This window comes from Notolabrus celidotus, chromosome 1 (assembly GCF_009762535.1).
Source record: "Notolabrus celidotus isolate fNotCel1 chromosome 1, fNotCel1.pri, whole genome shotgun sequence".
Lineage (NCBI taxonomy): Eukaryota > Metazoa > Chordata > Actinopteri > Labriformes > Labridae > Notolabrus > Notolabrus celidotus.
The window spans coordinates 12676529-12698404 of NC_048272.1; the positions used below are offsets into that span (position 1 = coordinate 12676529).

A 21876-nucleotide genomic window follows, 5' to 3' on the forward strand; every position below is an offset into this window, starting at 1 on the left:
TCAATATATTCACACAGTGACAAAGTTGTGGTTTGAGCATTTCACATCTTTTATTCCTGTTTTTTTTTTTTAACAATGTTGTGGCACCCAGGTCTACAGTCTCAAAAACGTGCACAAAAGTTTTCGCTTTCCTGCAAATAAAAAATAAAATAAATTCTGACTCGAGCAAAGCAAAGAGCAGGAAACTAGTGTTAATTCACAACCCTTTCTTTGTCTAGTTCCAGAGCTTCCATGATATCAGTTCTCAGCCTCATCACATTTAATAGACAGATCAGTCAGTGTCCAGGAGTTCATCCCCCCCTTTGGTAGTTAAAAAAAAATATTTCCTCCATTTAAAACAAATATTCCAACATTATTTTTTAGTATATATCAGTCTTTACAAAAAAAGCGAGGAGAACCCTCTGCTTCCGATCCCTAGAGCCAAGTCCAAATCCCCCAAAAACCTCCCAATCCCAGCAAAATATCAACACATGATGTGAGGAGCAGGAGAGAGGAGAAACCAGGAATGACATGTAGAGGGTAGAAAAGTGACACGTGTAGTAAAACACATTAAATTATCTGGCTAATTCATTCGTGAGTATTAGAACATTTGTCGTCATAACCAAATATAATGAGTGACAGTGCATGTACAGCTACGTTTCCTCCGCAGTGACACGAGTGTAATTCATGTTACAAGCACTTTAGTTGAAAAGGTGACAAAAGAGGGAGGATGCTGGGGGTATTTAAAGCAAGTGAGTGTGGACATAAAATGGACAGACCGACGTGGAACTGGATGAGGAAAGGGGAAGGGGACTTGTGTATTTAAACACAGAATAAAACAGTCACTCTATTCTTATTTTTGATTTTTTTTACTTTTTCTTTTTTTGTCTTTTCCTTTTTAAAGAAAAACTGACTGTACAGAACTAAATCTATATGCCTATTCAGAGTTTTCATTCTCTACTCCTCTGTGATGGCAAAGGAAGGAAAAAAAAGGGAAGAGTGATGAATCTGTCCAAAAAAAAAAAAGTCTAATAACAAATCATTAAAAACCTCCATCTCTACTCAAAAAAGGGAATTTAAAACCTAATTGTTTGCTTCTTTCAACTAAAAACCAAAACAAAAGGAAATAAATAATGATCAAATCAGAGGCGGGTGTACATGATTTCATGAGGAAGAGGCAGTAAAATATATAAACTCTTGAGTTGGGTAGTTGCATTGACTGTTTTATGGTAGCCGATGATATAAAAGTGAGATTTAGTGCAGATGCAGTGTCCTATCAGTTGGCTGCCAGTCCTGTGGCCTCAGATGAAAGCCTGGAGAGACAGACAGGGAGACACCCGGAGACCAGGGGGAGAGAGAGAATAAGGCATGCAATCAGACAGACAGGATAAATGTCATTTTACTGTACATTACACGATCATACTAACATACTAGATAAAGAGATCATATGGATCCATTCAACACAACAATGTTTGCTCTAATATTTAAAAAATATTATGATTTCAGGTGATGACGACAGCATCTTAACCAGCTGTTCAGAGTCAGATCCCAAACTGATACTCAACAGCTTGCTTGTGGAGCGGTGATTAAGAAATAGTTCAACATCTTGGAAAACACTTTTTTACATTCTCAAAGGGATTCAGAGAAGATTAGTCTATTAGCCTGTTAGCTTAGCACAAAGAAGGGAAACAGTTTGAAAAGGCTAGCCTGACTCAGTCCAAATGTGATGCAACTACTAGCACTGCTAAAGCTCACTCCTTCAAACACTGTCTCTACTGGACCTTTTTTTTAATTCCACAGTAAAAATAATCTGTAACTTCCTCTTCTTGTGGTCACTAAGGAGTCGCCAATTGCCTAAATGACAGGAAGTCACTGCTCCCAGTTTTGGAGATATCTCAACACAATGTCGTCGTAAAGTAAACCATGCTAGGTTCACAGACCGTTCCTTATTGGATTACTCAAACAAGATAAAGTATGTTGAAAACTGAGCTTCAGAGAGGCCGGGAGTCGGACAGCGGTACCCGTTGGTACACAGAGCACATGGTGGGGAGCGAACACAGCTGTGTTGTGTTATGTCAGAGATTGGATGATTTTTCAGTTCAGCCAAAAATATATTTTGTATTTACAGCACAACTCTTCCACTCTAGCTAACCATGACTGTAGCCTTGCATTTAAACTGCACACTGATTCAGGATGCAACAATACAATTAACTCTTCATTTCCTCTCTACAGGACACTCTGTCTTGTCTAGTTTTATGCAACTCTGCAAAATAATTTAGTGGCAGTAAAAGTATTTTGCACCACGGTGACAAATTTTACATCGCTCCTTATTTCACGTGTGTCACAATGAGGGTTCAAGGTTTCTTTATTAGTACCTAAGATGGTACACTGGTTGGACAGTCAGGAGAAAGGACAGAAAACCCTGTGCCAGTCGCTGCATGATGCTCTCCATATGTTGTGCCATAACCTTCCAACATAAGTTAGATTTGTTGTTTCCCATCTTTGTGCTAAGCGAAATGAACAAACTCCAGACCATCGCTACATATTTCCTGCACACACATATAGTGATATGAATCCCTCTTTTACGCCTCTTTTCCACATACATATGTAACTAAAGTAGATCTGTAAATATATGGATTATGCTTCTAGTGTGCAACACGATAGACTGTAAAAGAAAAAAAAAAATAGAAGTCTGATCGCTTGGCTGGAAGTGAGGCTTCCACAAAAACTGCTCCCCCTGGTGGCTGGCTGCAGTACAGGTCAAAAACTCCATCTCCCCCATTCATTTGAATGAGGCTCCAGTCAAACTTTAAAAAATAAATACACGTCTTACGAATGTTTCTCACATCCATTTGCTGTGATGATATGTAGTTATTATTTGACTGTTTTGTGTTCAAGGCCTCTATTTCCTGAAAAGTTTCTTTTTCGTTAGTTATCAGAGGTTAAAAAACGGGGTTTTACTTCTGGATTCACTTTGATTGACAGCTGCCGTAGAGGGAATCTCCATAGGATCTCATGACGGTACGCTGTAGGGCGGAGCTCGTTACCGTGGCAACACCGAAATTACTGTTGCAACCATGGTGGCAACATAGAAATTCTCTACTGTGCAGACTCTGGGTGGAAAAAATTGCTGCGCATTTGAACTGGGTTTTTTGGGTTCAAAACCGTACAACGGGAAAAGGCGGGGCAACGCGGTCCATTTTTTTTTTACAGTCTATGTGCAATACAAGGAAGTGCCTTTCCTGAATCCACGGGGGAGAAGCTTATCTGACTACATATAATAACAAACTGAATCTGATGTTAATCTATTAAATAATTGTAACACATTACAAACAGTCTAATTGCCTTTTTCAATGTGTTCAAACTTTTTTGAAATCATACAAACTCTGGATAATCTACATAGGTGACTGAAATTCTGCAATCTTACAAAAGGGGAGGAGTTCAAGAGACGCATCAAAAATCACACAATGGACATCCAGTTGACGCCCCTCTCCCTCACAAGTGTAAATGGAAACGAGGCGTTAATCTTGTAAAGAGGATTTCCCAAATGTCGGATTGTTCGTTTAAACTGACTCTAAAATAAGCAGATGTTTTTATGTTTCTCATATCAACGAAATGATCTAAATGATCGGTTGCTTTTTGATACCTGAGGACAGATTTAATCGGGAGTGAAAGTACAATTGCTTCTTACACAAGCAATGTATAAATCAACAAGAAAAAAAAAAATCACCATGTTACATATACTTAACATTATGACTGCTAACAATAGTCACTTAAAATCCACTAGAAGAAAACTATCCCAATAAATACAACGTGACATCTTAAAGAGAGCCGCTACCTGAGCAGAGCTTACACAAAGAGAGAAATGCTTCAGTGTCCATGCTAAGTTCAAAGTCCTTAAAAATATAATGCACTCAACAGGTTATTTCTTAAAGAGACAGGCCGGATCAAGCTACAGATATCTACTTTATAAATATGGCAGCAACCATGTGTCTGGCTGTGTAACACGTGTTTGTGTGCGTTTTTTTTCTGTCGTAAGTTAAGCGTGGCATGGCTCAGCCAGACACAAAGCGAGTGCAGGTACAGACAACGACATTGTCAGCACTTTAGTAGTAGATGACTTTTTTTTTCCTTGGTTAGTAAGGGGAAAGCCTCCGCCTTTTAGACTTGGAGCTCAACTCAGGGGCGATTTTGGGCTCAGTGGGCATTGGATGGGCGGGGTTACTGGCCCCACTGACAACATGGAGGGCCAGGAGAGGGAGGGGCTTGAGACTGAGGAGACTCGACACACAGGCAGGAGAGCTGGGGAGCAGGGAGTCAGTGGAGGAGGAAGAAGAGGAGGAGGAGGAGGAAGGAGGAGGAGGCGGCCCTGGAGCCAACAAGGACAGAGGGATGGAGGCTGAGGGGGGCACCACACAGGAGGAGGAGGAAGAGGAGGAAGAGGAGAAGGAGGAGGAGGAGGTAGCAGCAGAGGAGGTGGTGGTGGTAGTAGTAGTAGTGGTAGTAGAAGTAGTAGAGGTGGAGGGAGGGCACAGGCTGGTCTGTTCGGGGTTCAAGGAGGAGGAGGGAGGAGGTTTAGAGGACTCTACACTGTAGAAAGAGAGACAAGGAGAGAGGGACAACACAGTCGGGATGGGTCACAGGGCAGGCTGGTGAGCAATGGGGAGGGGGGTGAGGGAGAGGTGGAAGAGGAGGAGGGGTGAGGGGGAATCACTCAGGGATGTGATCAAAACACAAGACAAAAAGCTTCATTAGAAAAGAACGTGTCACTCCAAAGTCAATGATTGAAGAAGTAAAGGGAGAGAAACATCTCTAGTAGAGGATCAGTGTTAAGTAGAGGGGAGAAGCTCACATGCAAGCTGACAGAGAGAGCTAGCAACAACACAGTGATGATCAGCAGAAGCCACAGAAATACCACTAAGCATCAGTTCAACTTGAATCCAAGCATCAGGTGGGCCAGGTTTTATTTGAAGAGTTCAATAAACTGTTTTTTTCAGTAGATAAGTGTCGAGACTTTGGAAGAAGTTTAAACAACGAGACCAAAAAGGATAAACGTTACCCATCTCTAATGAGAACACATCACTGATCTGAACGGATTCCAAGTTAGATCAAATGTAACTTTGATGATGTGTTTTTTTTTTCTTTCCAATGTCGACAAGTGCTTATCTCACCTGGCGTTGATGAGGTACTCTGCCAGACTGATGCTGGCAGGCGACCCTGTGATAGTGACCTGGCGGTCAGTCGATCCGTCCACTGGATTTGCAATCTTGATCTGGGCGCCTGACATTTGCCTGATCTCGTTGATCTTTGCTCCTTGGCGGCCGATGATGCAACCGATGAGCTGTGGAGAGAAAACGCAAGAAAGTTAGGGAGAAGGAATACAGAAAGGTGGGTCTTTAAAATTCTTATTCTGGTTTTTTTTTCATACCCCAATCATTTAAAAAGTGAGAAAAATGACTTTTTAAACACTTACATCATTTGGAATGGTCATTTCATGGGAGCTGGTTTGGGCAGAAGCATCTATTCCTGAAAAACAAACAAAACATGAAACCAAGGGTCAAGTTGTTGTAATTTCTGCTAGATCAGAATGTTTTCTACACAGAGGAAAATAGACCCAAAAATACAACAGGAAGATGGTAAAGCTTTTTTGAGACATATTTCAGTGAAGGTTGCACTTATAGATTCAATCTACTGAGAGGAACTTTCTGTTTGTGTCAAACCCCCAGGGGACAAAGATGAACCTCTTATCTCTTAGCTGATTTCATCCTGCACATGCCAAGACAGTGTGTTGCAAATGTTACACAAGGCTGTTGTTCAGCATGCTATCAATCATCTGGGCTGATATCTGCCCTGCTGTAGCTGTTAGAAGCATTCACAATTACAATATAAAACTTTCAATAAGCATGTTGCTGATGAAGGTCATAAAGAGGCCTCACTGTCAATTTCAATCTGTTTCACAACCAGATGAAAACTCCTCGCAGGGGCTTTAAGAGTATCCTCCTTTATTCCAAACATCTGGTCTTTACTTAACCAGATAACAGAACATATTATATTTCAATGGTGTGTATTAAGTACTAGGAGCAGCTTTCAACACATGCGGCCCCTTAAAACAGCCTCATACATCCACATTTCTGAGAAAGTGGAAAGTAGAGCAGACTCCTGCTGCTCTGGTAAACCATCTGTGATGCCTAATTAATATTTAAAAAGGACACTTAGTCAATGATAGTGTTTTTGTTGCAGACACAACACTGTTCTCCCCCCCTTCTCTAAACTTTTTAAAGCATGTTTGAAGAAAAACATAATCAGACATCATAAATGATGTACATGATTTTGTTTTGTCTAACAATTTCTCACTTTTTGCCCCCAGGGGATTTATTATTTTTTGTTCCATACCAGTGAATCCCTGGTTGCTGGGTGCGATGGGGAAAGGGCTCTGCTGCATAGCCAGCTGGTGAAGCTTGGTGAGCTGTGGAGAGATAGCAGCAGAGGAAGACTGTGAGAGTGAGAGAGGAGGCAGGGAGAGAAATGGAGGAAATGGAAAACACAGGAAGAGGGGAAAACAGAACAGAGATATCACAGTCAGTACACACAGATACACACACTCATAAAAGATAAAGACTTCACGTTTTTGATCTGTTTTTTTGTGACTCGTCATATGACATGTCTATGCGGGGTACCCCATAGGTATTCCTCCAGAGTGCAGGCTGCCTCTCTCGGTTATGCTTTCTCGCCTTCTTCAGGGAAAAGTCACAATAGAGGGGGGGGAGAAAGCTCTCAATATGCAGGTTCATGATCATCAATACAAGAGCTAGATATGAACTGAGACAGTCTCATCTTAGCATCACACTCTCACTCTATCAGTTATCACCATAATAAAAGACATTCTGGGAGCTCACTTGGGGCTTTGTGTACTGAGGCTAGAGTCTGTCACTGGTCGTAGGATCGATTCCAAATCCTAACCTGATTTGGTGCGTGCCATCCTTCTCTCTCTTCCCCCACATTTTACATCTGTTTCTCAAGCTGTCCTATCCAATGACAATTAAAAGTCCAAAGATGTTTCTTTTAAAAAGGGAGAAATTCGGGTGAACAAAAATAAACTCTCACAAACACTGAGTGACTTATAAAAAGCATTTCACTGCCTTAGACAAATATGAACTACTTTAACGTACATAAGATTGATAAATCCAATAATCAGGTCTCTGAACTTTTGGTTTTCCCCCCCCTGGTGTATCAATGAACACAGATCACTTCATGAGCAACATCATCACAGCCTGAAAACCCGGAATCAAAATTAGTTTAGAGTGTTAAACATTTACAGGAAGCCAAATGTTATATAAAGGTCTTTTTAAAAGCAAACTGACACTGTGATCAACACCAGAGCAGTTTCACATTGAAGTGCAGCATTTCTCTAACATGTTTTCAGTGGCAAGAGAATGTCAAGGGGCTCTTGGAGTTAAAGAGGGGATAAGCTTGTTTTTGAGTGTTTAGCTTGTATTTTAGTCACGATTCCTTCAGTGTTCATTTTTCACAAGCTTGGGGGGAAAAGTAGGGCCCTATGATTTCCACGTTCAAGGAAGCATGGACGGAATCGTGGAATTGGCCAATAAAAACAGAATCTACTGTTAAATGTGGAATATCACGGAAATTGGCATAATGTGACTGAAATGCTGTCATCATGAGGAGAAGGAACATTTGTCTGGGGAAATGCTTCCGGGAAACGCTCATTCGTGGCACCATCCGTGCATCTCCTCCAAGCAGGAGGTCTCAAACTATGAAGCCAATGCGGAAGTGTTATAAACTGCAATACATCGAGAATCCGGAAGCCACATAGACACGAATGGGAAAAAGACGATCTTTGCAGCATTAATAAACATGTTTACAGCCTGGTTAAAAAAACAGCTTGGCCCTACGAAGCTAATCTCTCTATCGGCACACACTGTATGGTGGGTGAATTTTTTTCTAACGTGACAGTTCAGAATATATTAAGATTCTGAGTTTTTGCCCATATAAGGACATGACTGACGTGACTCCTGGTCGGGAACACATAGCTGTTGGCTAGAAGGCTCACACTACGTCACACTATGCCTGGTTGAGTTCCGCATTTCCAATATGGCTGCCGCCGTCGATTGGCTTCAAAACAGCTCTCAGGAACAGATGGGTGACGTCACGGATACTACGTCCATATTCTATACAGTCTATGATCTCCTCGCAATCACTCACCCGCCCCCTCCCGAAATAAACAACATGTTGAAGCGGCCACCAGAAACACCAGCTAAGTATGCAAAGAAACGACGAAACTCATCTCTTACTCCAAAATACAGAGCTGAACAGTTCCCAAATTACTTCTATGTGTCAGGTGACATTCTTTTTTGCAGATTCTGACAACATACTGTTGACTGGAAACGTATTACTACATGTGAAGACCACTTGTCGTCCAAAAGCCATGTGAAAAACAGAGAGCTATAAGCACTTTGTACATATAGCACTTATTGGTACACTGTTATGTTACAACATTATGTTTTGACTGGAAATACTGGGCAAAATTCTGCAATGATGTGTTGCATCAATAAATTTAAGGATTTTTGCATTTCATTAACGGACATTTAATTCACTGACACAAAAAGCACACACTATAAGATGGTAAAATAAGTGTAAAGGGTAAAAAAACAAATTCCAAACAGTTAAATTGGAAAAACTGACTTTTGGAAAAAATTTTAACGGATTTCATGGGTCCCTAGAAAAGTTGTGATGAGCTTTTTAAAAACTATGAGCTTACACTACTACCATTTACTCTAGCTTTAACATGATCAAGATCCCTCATCTGCTTCAATGACTTAATTAAAAACAGCGGAGGAACCCTCAGGCTGCACACAGGAAATGTGTAACTTCTGGCCAGCAGCTAATGCTTATTGCAAACTCTGTTAAGCCTCCAATGCTACTAGAGCTAAAACACAAGACTCAAGGAGGCTGAATTAGGAGTTCGGTGAGAAAAACAGGAACTGATAGTGAAAGAATTTTATACTGAGCAGCCAAATGTGATTCAATTGACAAAACTCTGAGTCAGGTACAACTCTAATAAATATTCTCATGTTTACGTCATGTCTGCAGGAAAGATTCAAAACCATAAGACAGTCTTTCATTACATCCAGTGCTCCTGATGGAACAGCTTTGGGTCATTGAAAAAATAGAAAGATTAATTGGGTTGAGAGACACAATGTATTAATGAAGGGTTAATGAAGACAGAGGGGGGGGGGGGAAACCACATGTTTATCTGGGACAGACTAATGAATGAGGCATGTAAAACACGACAGCACAAAAAAGGGGAGAAAAGAGTGAGCAGCAGGAACAGATTATTATTCATGGAACAGTGGAGAGTCTGGACAAACACAAACAACAATGTCAGTTTAATTAGCAACTGACTGGTGATCAACTGAGGGACAGAAACACACACGAGTACTCACATCTCTAAATGGCTCATAGTCTGATCATAGTGGGTCAAATTAAATGAGGGGCATGTTCAGCTACAGTTATAGGCAGTAAAATGAGGTGTGGGAGGCAGGGTGGGCAGTTGCATATTTTGGGAGAGGACAGTTGTAATTATGGGTGGGAAGTGGTGAGGAAGGAGGTGGGGGTCATGTAAAAATGTCTACTGCACTTACATCTGGCTGTGGAATCGCGTGCTGTCCTTGTACGGCATACGCCTGCAACAAATGAAAACAAAGCTTTCATAGGCCTCACATCTGATTTGGATTGCGGTAAAGTTCACTCTGCCGCTTCAGCTCTGTTCAAATGAGGATGTCCTAAAATCTGCACACATCAAAAGCCTCTTCTTAAGTAATACCATTTCAGAACATCAACACGCATGTCTTGTAAAGTTTCCACACTTCTGGGAAAAAGGAAATCTTAGCAACATTAAGAAACCAGAGGGAGAAATATTCTTTTTAGAGACAAAAAAAAAAAAAAGGAAATTCGGTGAGGAAAAAGACCTCGTACTGTTAGGCCGACACACACCAGGAAGCACTTTGCTTTGGACAAACAACAGTGGAGGAAAAAGGGCAAAAACTCTTCACAAACAAACAGAGAGATGTTCCTTTAACAAAGTGTACATGTCTTGTGAACATCAGATTACTAAAGCTGTTGATGCTCTTCAAAAAATCAGATTAAGAATATCTGGCTACAACTATCTGCTTACTCAACGACCTTACACAACTTCTCATTTCTATCATGGTCTTGCTGAATCATATGAAAGTAATGAAATAGTAAATGTCATTAAAATGATACCTTACTTTATGACACATCAAGATTTCCAAGCATTTATCTTACTACATAAACAAAAGTCTCACTATGACATACAACCAAAGCAATGAATAAACCTCAAAGCATCATGAGTTAAAGACACGGATCTGTGTCCATCTGTAGCGTCCACTGTACCTGTCCGCCTGCAAAGATGACGGGGGATCCTGAAGGCTTGGGTCGGTAGGGGATGGTGACCCCCTTAGGGGGAGACTGGACGGGAGAGAAGAAAGGAAATGAATGATTAACATTGTTAACTATTTTATCACAGACAGTTATAGAGAATCCAAGGAAGGTTGAAAAAATGTTTTTGACTGGTACAAGCAATAAAAGTAGAAAAGCTTAAATACAATATTTTAAAATAGAAGCGTTATTCCAAAGAGATGACTGTTTGATTTGTCTCTTTTCCCCAATCCCAACTACAGCACGATAAGTTTCTGTCAAACTTATGTCTCATTTGAAGTCTGATTCATTGGACGCCTCATTAATTAAAGGTGACATATCAAGCTTTTTTCATCAATATATATTGGTCTAAGAGGTCCCCAAAACATGTCTTTAAAGTTTATGCTCAAAAAAACACTTTGAAATCAGATTTTGGCATGTCTGAAAATCCCTCTTCTTCATTCCTCATCAGAACACTCTGTTTTCCCTCTGACCACGCCCCCTCAGGAAGTGGATGTGCCTCGGCTCTCCAGCACGTTGATCTAATGTTTACATGTTGGCTGAATATACACGGCTGCTCAGAGATCGCGTTACTTCAACCCTCTGAATCTGATCCAGAATCTGATCCTGTTGGAGAGGCGCCTGTAGCAGGACCTTTCTGAAGGATTGGTCACAGATTTAGTGTTTCTTGTTGTTTTATTTATCAGTATGTCGACGTGTGTCTTGGTACACAGCTATGAGCATGTAGCTATGTGGCTATGCTAACTAGCGCTAGCACTTATCCATGATAAATAAAAATCATCCACTAGATCTTCAAATCTGCAGACGTGGGGAGTAAAACCGACCTTTGTGTTTATTAAGACAGCCTACAACTAGCATGCCTCCCTCCTAAGCTCCTGTTAGCACACATTTGTGCAGGTAATGAAAAACGGAGGAGGGATTCAGTATTATTTTATACAGTCTATGGGCTGAACAAGCTCCGAGCTCTGACTCCGTGACAGACCGGATATTGTTGTTACGTAACAAAAACACGGAAGTCTGAAACGGCTCGTTTCACACACATTTACAGAAAGGTGTAGAAATCAGAACAGAGGCAGAATGGATTTTTTTCATTCTCGGGGGGTTTGTAGACATGCCAGGGACACATATTTCAGGTAGAGAACCATTAAAAAGTCAATTTTGCACGATATGTCACCTTTAAGCTACATTTTGCACAAGTAGCCAAAAACATTCAAAATGAATTGACTGATATATTTTAAATTGTCTTACAGCTCACTGGTTTTGGATTAAGGATAAAAATCCAGTATTGTAGACCTTTATTTAATGTTAACTTCTGTAAAAGATTCTACACAACTCTCTGAACTGATTTAAGCACACACTAATAAAAAAAAACATGCAGCCACTACAATGTCAACTGGTTTAAGATATCCCTGGTCTAAACCTAACACAGAGCAGCCAGCAGCCCACAGAGATAACACCATGTCACATCATTAATTTTCAGGTCAACAGCTGCCACTTCATTTGCCTTGAAGCGTTTATGAGTTTGCTTACCTCGAGCATGACCACACAGATCTGCTTCACACACTCAATTATCGACTGGGGGGTGCCAGCGATGGTGATGGCTCGCTCTGTAGAATTTGGGAGCATGTCTCCTGCCACTTGTACCTGAGCACCGGTCGACTGGAACACACAGAGAGCGAAATGAGGCGTCAGTCAGATGCTAGTGAGTTAATGCTACAGAGATTTTATATTGCGTGGTGTTCCTCTGTGCGTACCTCTCGAATTTCCTTGATCTTGCAGCCACCTTTCCCAATGAGGGAGCCACACTGGCTGGCAGGCACCACAATGCGTAGGGTCACTGGGGGCTTGCTGGTAGCTGTGCTGTTCGTCATTGAGCTGCTTATGTCCTAGTAAAAAAGAAAGAAGACGAAGGTTAATGTGGTTTGCGGTTAAGCTAATTATTGCTGGCCTGTGAAACCATTACTTCTTAATTATTGTGGCTTACCTCTTCCAGCTTTTCAATGATCATGGAGAATGCCTTAAAGATGGCGGTGGTTGGACCTGCCAAAGTTATGATCCTCTCAGGACAATTGCCCTCAGAGATGTTGATGCGAGCCCCGCTCTGAAGACAAAGAGTCAGGTAAAAGAAAAGTTAAGAAGGCTTCCTGTAATGAAAACAAACTGATAATCTGTAACATTTTATCTTCTTCTCTTAACAATAACTCAAGCACAGAAATACAAAGACATTCACCTCTTCTCTCATCTTCTTCACAGATTCACCTTTCTGTTGGAAGAGAAGCACATCTTCAAGCAATTTTAGACAGACATTTTTATAAACGTTGAGACATAGGCACAGTAAACAGCTGCTTACCTTTCCAATAATACTTCCGACTTCCTAAAATAAGAAGAAGATAGATTGATTACATTCATGTTTTACTACTACTTCTGTCTTACATAACACAGTATGGATGCATTCATCATATTAGTTATGACTCAATAAGGCTCTGAATTAGGCTTTAAAAGGTCAAAGCTGTTCCACTAGTTGTTTTGAAACAGAGGGAAACACTCAAGCAGCCTGATTCATCCCAATTCCTCAGCTTTATTTGTTGTTTCTCTCTTTTCATTTCTGTCTGATCCTACACAGACTCAAGATGGTGCTGTTAACCACAAAGAGATAAAAGACCCAGGATTTCTGAAGGCAGACACTTTAACTCAGCAGGTTGCTGATACCTGTGTAATGCCTGGGCCTTGTTTAGGATGATGAGCCAGTGGAGGTTTTTGGAGGATCGTTTTTCTTATTTTGAGGTTTCACAGTTTGGAGTATACGTTGATGGGTAAGTTACACTCGCCACATTGAATAGCAGCAGTTGAAATCATAAAAATGACTCCAGATGCAACAAGTGTGCGCCTATATTGAGGATGGAAACTAGACAAGGTCTATTCAAACAGCATGTCTGTAAGTTGTGCATTTTACCAAGTATCTGTTGTAGAGTTGGCTTTAATCATTTGATCTTTTATCATTTGATTATAAAATTTGCTCTCTCATCATCCATAGAGGAATTCAGGAGTACAGGTACTACGCACTTTTGAAGGACCAAGGACAACACTCCTGAATTGAAGACTTTGCTCTCAGTTGAAAGCCAATCAGTTCTGATAGAAGTACCGGATAGCAAAAAAGTACACATATTTGAGCACAGTGGGAGAATAACACATTTAAATGTGAGGCACACACACATTTCTATTTAAAAGTTGCAATGAAGCAACACACTACTAGAGATCAGTCCACTTTGCTTTGAGATACAGGATCCCATCATCAAGTCCATACCCTTACTCATCACTTCAAAGTCCTTGCTCTTTTTACCTCCCAGAGGACCACTCATATCCATAAATATAATACCATAGACTTTTAGAGTGCTGACAAGAGCAGCTGATGGACGATCTCACCTTGCCATGCATGAGCAGCCTAATGGTGAGGGTGACATTGAGTCCTCCTTCAATCACACCGGAGTCCATAACTGCAACTGAGCTGTTGAAACAGAACTGGGGTCTTTGGTCACCAAGATGGATCTGAAGGGACATACGGAGAAGAAATTACACATCAGAGATTTTCAGGTTGTGAGTTTTACAATCAACCCAAGAAAGAACAAATCCAGATCATTTTGATGCTGATTGAGGATTAAAGTTGAGGCGTTTGGTGCTCCTCATTGATTTAAGAGGCCTGTAAACACAAATCTACATAATGATCTTCCCAAGTGGCAAATAATAACTATCTGTCTTTACAATCATAGCCTTGGAGAGATATAACAGTAGGCTTTGACTTATTCACATCCGAATACAAAAACCAACACGCAAAATGAACGTGATAATAATATTCCATTAAACACCATGAGCCCAATTCACAACATTTGACAAAATGACAATATACTGAGCAGAAATACATACATTGAAGACGTATGGGTATGATGATTAATGTTGCGGGTCAAACTGACCCTTTTAAAAGTCTATTTTAGGCAAGATATGCCAAACCAGCTAAATTCAGCATAAAAATCTGAGAAGAGGTTTCGTGTTAATTTATCAACATAACTTTATAAAAACAAAAAAATACTAAATTTAAAATATAATAAACAAAAATCTATGTCATGTAAAATTATTGTATTTAAATTTAGGGCTGTCCGATGTACATTTAAAACAAGTTTTAACTCGAATTTTAATGAAAACGAGTGAGCTATCCTCATTGAACCTTGATCTGTGAGAATTAGAGAACACCAATGGACTAAATCTTAATTTAAATGGTTAGTAATAGAGTTAAAAAATAGATTAAAACAAATGTGTATTGAGACTTTTGGGGGTCCTGACACTTTTGGATAATGGAATATGCCCCGGGTCAAAGTGATCCAGGACCACTATTGCTGTTCCAGAGAAACGAACATAACAGGAGGGTTTAAGATGTTCGATAAGGGGGAAAAGACCTTTCACAAACATACATATCTTTTTGCAGAATGATTCTGATCCGTGTCCAGGCTAATGCTAGCATATCTTATAGTGAAGACTGGTGCGTGCTACGATGAATCATGCAAAACTGTACCAACAACATGCTGCTACATGGGTGGATTGATCTCCTAACATCTTCATACAGCTCTTACACAATTTTACAAACAAGTTGATTAGAAATACAAGCTGGAAAAACACGACTTGTATGCTAAGGATGACTTCACCATTAGCCGTAGAGCAAGTTTATCAACAAACACGAGAACTATGACTCCCTCATTACCACAGTTAAACAGATCACATTGAAATACACTCATAAGTTATTTAAGTAGCTATTGTATTCCCTCCTTCGCTCTTGTTTAGTTTAAAGTAAGTGTATTAAACTCTTAACCTGTCTTGTAAGTAGCCGTTAGCATTGTGCTCACTGGGAAAATGAATGAAGCATGCGTGCGCAATTAGCAAAGCTAGCTAGTTTGCTTAATTATTTAACATAAAAACTAGCAAACCAAATATCGAAGGCCTGCGTCGCTTGCTGGTTTGATCTTCTTTTAACTCAACAATGGTGCTTACAAGCAAACAGGAGTTTTTAAAGGCGATATTAACAGCAAACTTCCTTGCTTGGATAGCCGAGCTAGCCAAATGCTTCTGTACGGAGACTGCGTGCTCATCATCACGCGGCCTGTTAGCATGCTAGCTGCTGGGCGCGATTTCTTTTCCCTTACTTCTAATCACAACAAAACTGATACACACAGAGAATATTAAAGCAAAACTCACCTGGTTCGTGTGCTGGTAAGTGATCGGGGGGAGGGTTGGGGTTGTAAGGGTAGAAGGGGAGAGGTTCGGGAGGGTAGACACCCGGGGGAGAGTTTAGAAAGGACTCGGGGAAGAGGGAAGAGTGATGTGAGATCGAGCTCCACTCCTTTACACAAAGACAACACAATAATCACCTCTGAACTGTCCCCTTTCACCCCCAAACTCAAACCCTCATCCTGAGTGTGACCCCCAACTGTGTCCCGAGATCCCGCCTGTAAAGGAAAGTTACAATTGCATATTAACTGGATAAATGCTGCAGTATTTTAGGTTTAAATTAAATGATTAAATGAAGAGTTTTTGCATCCAGTAAACATTGTTGCATCGCTTTAAAAATGCCACAGCAGCCAGTGTCTCGTGTGAGAAACAACATATGCCCCTCTTCTTTCACATATATGTACTATTATCAAATATGTACAAGCTTGGACTATTTTTCTGATATGTTCTTATTTAGAAACTTCAAAAAATATTTTTTTATGAGACCACTAGTGGGCGTACAGTGCACTACAACCAACCTAGATAAGATAAGATATTAATTTATTGATCCCCTGGGGGAACCCAGACATAAGTACAATCAAGAAAAAGTTCCAAGTAGTAAAATAAAATAAGTAAAAATGAAAACAGATAAATAAAGATAGAATAAGATTTAGATATATACAATGTTACAGATTGAATTTAGATAAATACAAAAGTTACAAATTGATCACATTTTTATTTTTTTAATATTGATTTAAATGTTGTATTATTTTTAAATATTTTTTAAATAATTTCATTTTTATTTTTATTTATTAATTCAATTATTTATTTCATCTACTCAGTTTTATTGATATTTTTAGCCTCAACTTTATTTTCAACTCTTATCCTTACCGTTTTTAATGTTTTTTTTTAACTATTTATATTCTTAATATTAATTTGAAGTTTTTACTTATTTTTGTATATAAAATATGTCTTTCCATTATTTTATTTCTGCTTCTTTCTTGTTTTCAATCGCTGTAAAGCACTTTGGGTTGCAATTGATTTGTATGAAAGGTGCAATATAAAAAAAGCTCGATTGATTGATGGATTGATTGATGGATTGATTGATTGATTGATTGATTGATTGATTGATAGTAGTAATTACAGGCAGTATTAAAAATGTTTCAGTAGTGACAGTTTGACATGGTGTGATTATGCTTGGTAATGACAGATTTAGCACTATAATAAATAAATATGGGTATATAGTATGACCGTAAGTTGTTGTAAACAATATTCATGTAATATAATATAATATAGCAAAGATAATTATATAATATAATGTAATATGCATTTATAACTTGACCCATTGAACATCTTGGTGCTTAAACTGCCAACACACAAAACTAAGGCTTTCTATTTTCATGTATTTATTGAGCAGTATTTATTGCATACCCATTACATGTATAACAAATAGTGTAGATAGAACAAAGCAATTCAGAATGGATTTTTCTGCATGTGCAGGTACGCCCATGAAATTACAAAAAAAAAATTAAAAAAAATACCCTTTTCAGGCTAAATTTGATCATTCTCTCCTTCTTTCTAAGAAAATAAAACACATTTTAAAGTATTTCTCTTATTAAATCACAATGACAGATCTAAACAAAGTTAGACACATGAACATAATTACACACTTGTTGTAGAAACAGGATCCTATAGTTATACATTAACTGAGATATGTCTATACAGTGAGCTGAGCAGATGGGGGTTTGGTACCCCACTGAATGGCACCTTGGCAGTGTCCAAGAACTGACCTGGCACCTCTCGAGCTCCCAGCCCAGTTTCAAGACTTGGTCAGTAACATTACTTGAAGCTGTAACCCCCTGGTACCCAAGCCAAATCCCTTAAGACTAAGCTACTACTGCCCAATGTTTGCCTATACTTTATTACAGAAACCTATGCATAATGTAGCTTTGCATTTTACATTATTACAAGCCAAAATCTAAAAAGTAAGAAGATTCATATAACACATAATATAGCTATAATACAGCCATAAACTGTGGAAATGTTCATTAGTTTTAATAGCCGATTAAATATATGATAAAAAAGTTCAGTTTCTTAAAGACTTCCTGTCAGTAGTGATAAGTGTGGCATTTGCATGTTCAGCGTGAATAGGATGCCCTTTTGCAGAGCCACATTTCTTTTAATGTTTTGTCTTGAACCAGTGGCCTCAGTCACTGCTACTGCTGCTGCTGCTGCTGCTGCTACTGCTGGAAGACTGTGGAGGGACAAAAAGACACTTTTAATACTAAAATTATTGTGTTTATTGCCTGTAAAGGTTGGTATTAACCTCCTGTTATTCTGTAAGTAGACAGGGTCAAATGAGCCATTCAAGGGAAAAACAGGAGGAAATGTATCATCTAGCAATTCAACGGCACAATAACCAAAATAAATAAATGGAATATGATGCATCCTGGGATTTTAATATTTGCATTTTGCCTACAATCTTGAACTTGATGATCATAGGGAGGCATTTAACTCTATGTTTTATTCTACATTAAGGTTTATATTTTTGTTTTTTTCCAGTGTTTGTACCCTAAATCTTTGGCAGATAAGTTGATATAAAAATATCTATAGTTGCAGAACTAGGTTCACCATAAGAAAATAGAGTACAAAAACACTTTATTTCCTTAAGTACTTTTTATAATCTAGGGTTTGTGTTCTCTTCACCGAGCTATGATCATGTCTCATCACACTATCTACTTACAAATTATTGTTTGTTATAATGTTCCACATGCCTAAAGTCAAATGTAAACTTATTGAGTCCCAATACACTGTCTCTCCAGCTTGGTGACACTCATTGAGACATGACAGTAAAAACAGTATTTGGTGAAGGTGTGCATGTCTGAAATTAATTTAGGGTATGGGACTGAGATACTTTTTACAGTTTCCAGTTTCATCTCTAAACCTAATATTAACATCCCAATATTTGGCTGCTAAAGATGTTGAGAACATTCAGTACCTTGTTTCCCTAAACTCATTCTCACCTTGCCGTGTTTGTGGTGCTTGTGCCCCTTTGCTTTCTTCATCTTCTTCATCTTTTTGTGTGCTTTATGGCCGCCCATCCCCATCCCCATTCCCATTCCTGCCATTCCCATTCCTGCCAATCCTCCTCCTAATGCACCCATCATGGGATTTAGCCCACCACCATGATGACCCTTGTGGTGGCCTTTGTGGTGGTCTTTGTGGTGGCCTTTGTGGTGGCCTTTATGACCACCTTTGGGAGAGTGTGGATATGGGCCTGGGTGAACACCTCCAGGAGGAACCACTGGAAAGCCACCTGGTGCCATAGGATAAGGGTTAGGCCCTGGAGCTCCATAGGGCATCACCCCTGGAGTTACATGTGGTAGTGCCATGCCTGGGTTAATACAGGCTGGATACTGACCACCAGCGGGGTACGCTGGACATTGAGGTTGGGCGTTGGGGAAGACCCCTGGAATCTGAGCACCAGGAAATGCAGGGTTATAGCCAGGAGGGTAAGCTGGGTTTGGGGCGCCAATAGGATGAGGGGGACCTGATGGACAAAAAAACACAAATTCACCTTATTCCACTAAACACCTATAATACATAACAGACAAAAGACAATATAAAATTTAGTTATAATATATACAATATAATATATCACCTTGGTTTGGCCACATGGCGATCTTTATCACGTAGAAAAGTCAAAAACTTCACTTCTTGCACAAAACCTGAGGAAACAACAGGATGCATTTTTTTAAGAGGAAAAAAGACTTATCATGTAATGCGTCACTTTCATTTAGGGTGCAATTGTATCTGATATAATGTAGTTATTGACTCAATCCTGTAATTTCTGATTTGAGGTTATTCATTATTCTGAGATGACCTTGTGTTTTTAAATCACATCGGGCAGTTATATTTAATCTGTTGTATCAGCTATATAAGCTATTCAAAAACTCAAATATTAAATTTTGAATACGATTTTTAAGGTTAGAATTCCACAAAATTATAAACCTCTTTGCGAAATAATTGAATTTACGGTTTGAGATATCTTAAAGTATCAATGGCCATGCAATATACTTAAATATTTCAGATCCATGAATCATTACACTCAAGATAAATTAAAAACGTAGGAAAATATGAAAACTTATGGACCCTTAAACTATTGATTATTTTCTTGAAAATTTATGTCAATTAAAGCTGCTGTTGGGAGTCCTGGAATAAACATCAGCTCAGGGAGAGATTTCAAATGTCAACAGTACCCCACCAAACCAGATTTCCCTCTCACTACACCCCTCCTTCCCCCTCTCTGCTCCTGTAAGCCCTGCTCACAAACAGGTCATAGTGCACGCTCAATCAGGACCATTGACTGTATCAAATATGGACGTAGTATCCGTGACGTCACCATCTGTTTCTGAAGAGCTGTTTTGAGGCCAATCGGCAGCGGCAGCCATATTGCTGCTGTTGAGCCAGTGTGACGTAAAGAGGCGGGCTTTGAGCCTCCTAGCCAACAGCTACAGTGTTCCTGCAGGCAGCTGGGCCTCTAATTGGAAGACTAGTAATCTCAATATCTTCGAAATTGCCGCGTTAGAAAAAAATTCACCCCCCTCACAGTGAGAGGACATCAAGAAATTAGCTATTCAGACTACACTCGTCTTTTGAACCAGGCTGTAAACATGTTTATTTCTGCTGTAAAGATCGTCTTTTTCCCATTCATGTGTATGTGACTTCCGGTACTTCTGGAGCCAGCCTCAAGCGGATCCTCGATGAATTGCAGTTTTTAACACTTCCGCATTGACTCATATTTTTAGACCGGAGGTTGCTGCTTGATCAGGACAATGTAGGAGGACCTATCAGGAGAGTGGCTCTGATTGGTCAGAGCTGACGGGAGTGATTGGAAATTATAAATTGCTGGATACAGAGGCATAGGACAATACAGAGATCTCGCCAATTATCTCAAAATACCTCATTTATTGATGGCTGATGATGAGTGTTACGACTTTTTTGCCACAGCACAAAATAAGTATTGTTTTTTACCCCAATCCTACCAACTGCAGCTTTAACTACAAATGAATTGTTTTAACACTATGCTACTTTGAGGAAAATTTGGTTAACCATATAGTGTTTCACAAAAAATGATTTTTTGGAAATCAAAACTTTTGAATGACATTACATTTCAGAATTTGTGAAGTTCGTTACATCATGAGTTACCACTTTGGCACACTTGTAACTGATCAGCAATGTAACCACCTGTCACTGAAAGTTAAGCTTAATTTGACTTATTACAAATAACTAAATCCCCAGATCACAAGCTCGTGTTTTTATGCAGATTACATAAATGTACTTATCACATGTCATGACGTGTCTAAAATGTCTAAACTGGGATCAAACGCCTCAACACCCAGCAGGAATTTCACAACACTTCCTCTGTTTATGTCTCCAAAACAAGTATGATACGGCAAAAATTGAAAAGGAATTACGTATGTCACCATAATTTTACTATTTTGTCCAACTCAAGTCACTTACAATCACAGTTTGGCAATATCTACGTTCCTACCGCTTACCTGAAGAAGTTGCCTCGGGTCAGTAGTTGATCAGGGATTCTTCGCTGCCTGTTTTCCTTCCGCATTGAGCAGCAGGGAAGCAGCAGATATGCAAGAGAAAGCCACGCCCGCCATTAAAGGCCACTCACAGTGTTTGCGTAATGGCAAAAGTCCAGCTTTGAATGAAAAGTTGTTCTCCGGGTTTCTGAGGTGCTACAATGACAATGGAAATGTTGATGCTACCATTGGAAGTTGTACATCACAGGGAGGAGTCAGGAGGGGTATTCTCTAACACACCTGAAATGATTATGATTCATACCCCATAGTGCAACATACAAATCCATAACATCAGTGGTGTAAAGATCATAACAATATAACAAGGGGTTCTGTGCAGCTTTTATTCTTTTTTTTAAAATATATTTTTATTGATTTTACATGGACATACATTCATAAGAATCGAGGATAAGATGTTGAATATAGACACAAATATAATATAGTCAAAATTAGATTAGAAAGGAACATCAAGGGTGCCGGTGGAACGTACCAGGCACCACTAAACCAACAACAGAAACCTCCCAAAAAAAACAAAAATAGGTAAATAGAGCAAGCACAATCATTAGATAATAGA

General features: G+C 39.4%; 2 protein-coding genes across 5 annotated transcripts; both read right to left on the minus strand.

Annotated features, from left to right (window-relative positions):
- Positions 1-25: 25 nt before the first annotated feature.
- Positions 26-16094, minus strand: LOC117811153 (poly(rC)-binding protein 2). Of its 4 annotated transcripts, none has more exons than XM_034681253.1 (13): positions 15697-16094; positions 13879-14001; positions 12806-12829; positions 12686-12718; positions 12440-12556; positions 12210-12341; positions 11986-12114; positions 10411-10485; positions 9639-9680; positions 6373-6472; positions 5453-5505; positions 5151-5320; positions 26-1292 (listed from the first exon to the last, which is right to left on the minus strand). In XM_034681253.1, the coding sequence occupies exons 2-13, from the start codon at positions 13945-13947 to the stop codon at positions 1256-1258; spliced, it is 981 nt and encodes a 326-aa protein (XP_034537144.1). In that variant the 5' UTR covers positions 13948-14001; positions 15697-16094; the 3' UTR covers positions 26-1255. The 4 variants fall into 4 exon arrangements, with proteins under 4 accessions (XP_034537144.1, XP_034537152.1, XP_034537137.1 ...); XM_034681261.1 differs by having other exon boundaries at positions 6373-6445; positions 15697-15912; XM_034681246.1 differs by lacking the exon at positions 15697-16094 and having other exon boundaries at positions 13879-14013.
- Positions 16095-17097: 1003 nt separating this feature from the next.
- Positions 17098-21474, minus strand: prr13 (proline rich 13). Its single transcript, XM_034680493.1, has 4 exons — positions 21270-21474; positions 19370-19436; positions 18732-19258; positions 17098-17962 (listed from the first exon to the last, which is right to left on the minus strand). The coding sequence occupies exons 2-4, from the start codon at positions 19383-19385 to the stop codon at positions 17915-17917; spliced, it is 591 nt and encodes a 196-aa protein (XP_034536384.1). The 5' UTR covers positions 19386-19436; positions 21270-21474; the 3' UTR covers positions 17098-17914.
- Positions 21475-21876: the final 402 nt, after the last annotated feature.